Source organism: Papaver somniferum, chromosome 6 (assembly GCF_003573695.1).
Source record: "Papaver somniferum cultivar HN1 chromosome 6, ASM357369v1, whole genome shotgun sequence".
Classification (NCBI taxonomy): Eukaryota; Viridiplantae; Streptophyta; class Magnoliopsida; order Ranunculales; family Papaveraceae; genus Papaver; species Papaver somniferum.
In genome coordinates, this window is record NC_039363.1 from 30,010,852 (window position 1) to 30,015,454 (window position 4,603).

The 4,603-nt window shown below is 38.1% G+C and overlaps 1 protein-coding gene across 1 annotated transcript; it reads left to right on the top strand.

Moving 5' to 3' along the window:
- The first annotated feature begins 2,824 nt into the window (after positions 1-2,824).
- Positions 2,825-3,778, top strand: LOC113290699 (uncharacterized mitochondrial protein AtMg00810-like). Its single transcript, XM_026540282.1, has one exon. The coding sequence runs from the start codon at positions 2,825-2,827 to the stop codon at positions 3,776-3,778; it is 954 nt and encodes a 317-aa protein (XP_026396067.1).
- Positions 3,779-4,603: the final 825 nt, after the last annotated feature.

Here is a 4,603-nt window from a genome sequence, read left to right on the forward strand (position 1 = left end):
TTCGGATCAACTTGCTCTTACTGAACCTGCTGATCTTAAAATGGTTGCTCCATATGTAAGATACCGTGAAGAGCAGCGTCTTGTTCAGTTCTTAATGGATCTTCGTCATGATTTTGAAGCTCTAAGAGGTCAGATTTTGCATCGTAATCCATTACCTTCTGTGGATGCTGTTGTTAATGAGCTATTAGCCAAAGAAGTACGTTTAAAATCTCAAGCTAGCAGCAAAGGGATTCTTCCTCTCCCTACTGAAAGTGTATTAGAAGTACCCTCAAAGCCTTATTTTAATTACCATAATAAACCACAAAGAACTGCTAGTGATGAATGCAATTTCTGCAAGAAGAAAGGTCACTGGAAGGCGCAATGTCCCCAGATTTTGAAGAAACAACAGCAAGGATCCTTTCACAAGCAATACCATACTGATGCAGCTGCTACTCCTAGAAATGAGGAAAAATCTTTGCAGTCTCTTATCGAACAGTTGCAAAAGCTTTTGGTTTCACAACAATCCCATTCTTTGAACCCAATGACTTCTTCTTTTGCAGTTTTGTCTACATCTAATGAGTCAGGTATAAAATCCTCCATTTGGGTTTTTGATTCAGGTGCTTCGCACCATATGACTAAAGATTTCTCTAGTTTGGCTTCCTTATCTCCTATTTCCTTTTACCAAACTGTTGAAACGGCTGATGGTAAAATCTTGCCTCTAGCCGGTAGTGGCTCTGTTAAGACTGCGCAATTATCTCTCTCTGACGTATATTGCATTCCTAAATTAAAAATGAATTTAATATCTGTTAGCCAACTACGCGACTTGGGTTATAACGTTTTCTTTTCTCCTACATGTTGTCTTGGTTAGCATCCGCAGTCGAAGAGAGTGATTGGGATAGGCCGTATAAAAGGGGGATTATACGCTTTAGTGGAGTTGCGGATTCCTGATGTTGCTGCTTCTACAATGGACTTATAATCTTTTCATCTCAATGTGAAATCTAGCAATTTTTATTTATGGCATTCTCGTTTAGGTCATGTTTCTGCTTCTCGTCTTAAATTCTTAGTTTCTAAAGGCTCTCTTGAACAAATTAAACCACATGACATCTCAGATTGTAGTGGTTGTCAACTTGCAAAATTTTCAGCATTACAATTCAATAAAAGTACTTCTGTTTTTAGTAAACCTTTTGATTTAGTACACTCTGATGTTTAGGGGGAAGCTCGCATTCCTACCAAAGGGGGCTCTAGGTACTATGTATGTTTTATTAATGATTACTCTCGTTATTGCTGGATTTTCCTTATGAAACATCGTTCTAAATATTTTGATATTTATCGTGCCTTTCGTAATTTTGTGCGTACCCAATTTTATGCTATTATAAAATGTTTCCGTTGTGATTTGGGTGGTGAGTACATAAAAGGCTCATTTCTTGATCTGATGGTACAGTTTATAAATCTTCTTGTAATGAGACACCACAAAAAAATGGTGTGGCAGAACGAAAACATCGACATCTTCTTGAAACATCTCGATCTTTGCATTTATATGCTCATGTTCCTGCAACGTATTGGGGGGAAGTTGTTTTAACAGCTAATTATATTATTAATCGTATACCGACTTCTCTCACAGGTGGTGTTTCTCCTTTTGAAAATTTATATGGTACAACTCCTGACTACTTTTCTCTTAAAGTGTTTGGATGTGCTTGTTTTTTCTTCTCAAACCTCATAGGGAAAGAAACAAATTATCATCCAAGTTTGCTTTGTGTGTGTTTTTTGGGTATGGTGATGGTCAAAAGGGATATCGTTGTTATGATGTTACAAGTCAAAAGATGTATGTTTCTCGGCATTTTGTGTTTCTTGAACATATTCCTTTCTTTTCTATTGCTTCTCGTGCTGATGTTATTGAAAAATCCGACTTAGTAAAAATTGATCCATTTGGGGATTTGGATACTCCACCTTCTGATTCTTCATGTAGCCTCACATTTGTTCCTACTTTTATAGATACTTGCAGCGATGTACAGGCTCCGGTTGAAGATATACCTTCTTCTTCGTCTTCTTTTGTCCTTGAAGATATAATTGCAGACGCTTCTCCTTCCTATTCTCCGGATGTCACATCACCTCTCGAAACTGTTGACCAAACTACACCAAGGTATCCTCCACGTACTCGTAATCCCCCAAATAGGTTTGGTTACTCTCCTAGTGATTTTGGTCTTTCTTGTTATTCTTCACAATATTATGCATTTCTCTCTTCTGTTCACTCTTTATCTGAGCCTACTTCCTACAAAGAGGCTATGTCTCAACCAGTACGGCAAAAAGCTACGGATGTAGAGCTTGCTGCCTTGGACAAGGCAGGGACATGGGAAATGGTTACTCTACCTCCCGGAAAACTCGCAGTAGGTTCCAAATGGGTTTACAAGATCAAAACTAAATCTGATGGATCGGTTGAACGATGCAAGGCACGTCTCGCGGCAAAGTTATTTACTCAAGAATATGGAATTGACTATGAAGAAACTTTTGCACCAGTGGCAAAAATGACATCTGTTCGTGCTCTTATTGTCGTAGACTATTTTAGGAATTGGAAGATATCTCAAATGGATGTGAAAAATGCTTTTATCAATGACGATCTTTCTGAAGAAGTCTATATGGTTCCCCCTCCTGGTGTACCTCATAAATTTGGCGAAGTTTGCAAGATTTGAAAAGCATTGTATGGACTGAAACAAGCACCTCGTGCATGGTTTGACAAGTTCTCCACTACAATCACTTCTCTTGGTTTTCAGTCAGGTCCTTATGATTCAGCATTATTTGTCGTAACAGTTCTGCAAGTCGAATATTATTGCTTGTCCATGTCGATGATATGATTATTACAGGTGATGATTTGAATGGGATAGTTCGTCTAAAAGAAAAGTTACACCAACAGTTTGAGATGAAAGATTTAGGTCAGTTGCGATATTTTCTTGGCATCAAGGTTGCTTCATCTCCAAAAGGTTATCTTCTTTCACAATCTAAGTATGTTAGTGATATTCTTAAAAAGGCTCGCATTTTTGATACTGATCCAGTTGACACACCCCTTGAGATGAATGCTAGATATACTAATACAGATGGTGTTTTCTTGGATGACCCCACGTTATATAGAATCATTGTTGGCAGCCTAGTTTACCTCACTATTACGCGACCTGATATTGCATATACAGTTCATATTGTTAGTAAGTTTATTTCTTCACCTACTACTGTACATTGGGAAGCTGCTATGTGTATTTTGAGATATCTCCAGGGAACTCAGTATCAGAGTTTGTTATTCCCTTCATCTTCTTCGTCCAGTTTTACACTTGGAGGTTTTTCTGATGCTGGGTGGGCAGGTGATCATAGTGATCGCAAGTCTACCACTGGTTATTGTATATTTCTTGGTGATTCTTTAATTTCATGGAGGAGTAAAAAGCAGTCCACTCCTGCTCGATCGTCATCTGAATCCGAGTACCGCGCAATGGCAGATGCTACCGCTGAGATTATTTGGCTCTGTTGGTTGATTGAAGATATGGGTGTAGCTATATATGATCCAACACCTTTGTATTGCAACAATACAAGTGCGATACATATTTCCCATAATTCCGTGTACCACGAAAGAACTAAGCACATCGAAGTCGACTGTCACTTTATTCGTCGTCACTTGGTGCATGGTACTGTAACATTTCCGTGGAAGCCATCGAAGATGCAGATTGCTGATTTCTTTACGAAGTCCCCGTCTACTCCCCGGTTTCGATTTCTTCTTGACAAACTCTCGATGATTAATGCAGTTCAATCAATATCGTGAATTTGAGAGGGGCTATTGACATAATATTCTTGACTATTCTATAATAGAGTAATATGCTATGTTAGGAATGTATATTAGTTTTCCTTTTATGTCTTAGCTTCCCTTTTATGTCTCTGTTGGTCTGTATATATATATCGTTGTGTAGTTCGTTTATTTGTTTAATAAGATATATAGAATTATTCTTCACTAAAGCTATCAGAGATGTTCCCCAAAGATTGAACTCTTGTTAATAGAAAACTCAATGCTGCAAACTTGAGAATTTAATGTTCTTAACAATTTAGTAATATTTTTTTTGCTGTCGGAGGCCGAGTCTGTTGACAGAAAACTTTGTACATTGCTGCTATGATATGATCTTATTTTGTTAATGCTTTCAAGGTGAAATGGTGTTTCCTAGGTTGACTTTGGTGCGGCAAAATTTTTTTTAGCCCCCCCTCCCTAATTGGAAAACCTGGTTCCGCCACTGGGCTGATGGGATGTTGACTTTCCATAGAACGTGTTTAGAGACAATTTGAATCATGAAGGAGATAAAAAAAAGGAGTTAACAGCTGACAGAAGCGTGGAGGAGATAAAACAAGGAAGATTATTTTCTCGGGTTAGGAAATGGAAAGTTCATCGATAAAACAGGGAAGATATCATTTCTGCTGAAGTCTGACTCAGTCTGAGAAGAGTATTAAATGTGTTGGAGTGCTTCAACACCATGCAGACGCGTGAAGGAGCTATAAAAAGGAATTGTTTTCCGTGACTGGCAGAAAAGAATAATTAATTTATTGGAGGATTATTCGCAGTTACGGGGGAGTATTCTTGGTGTTGGGAGACTATATAAGT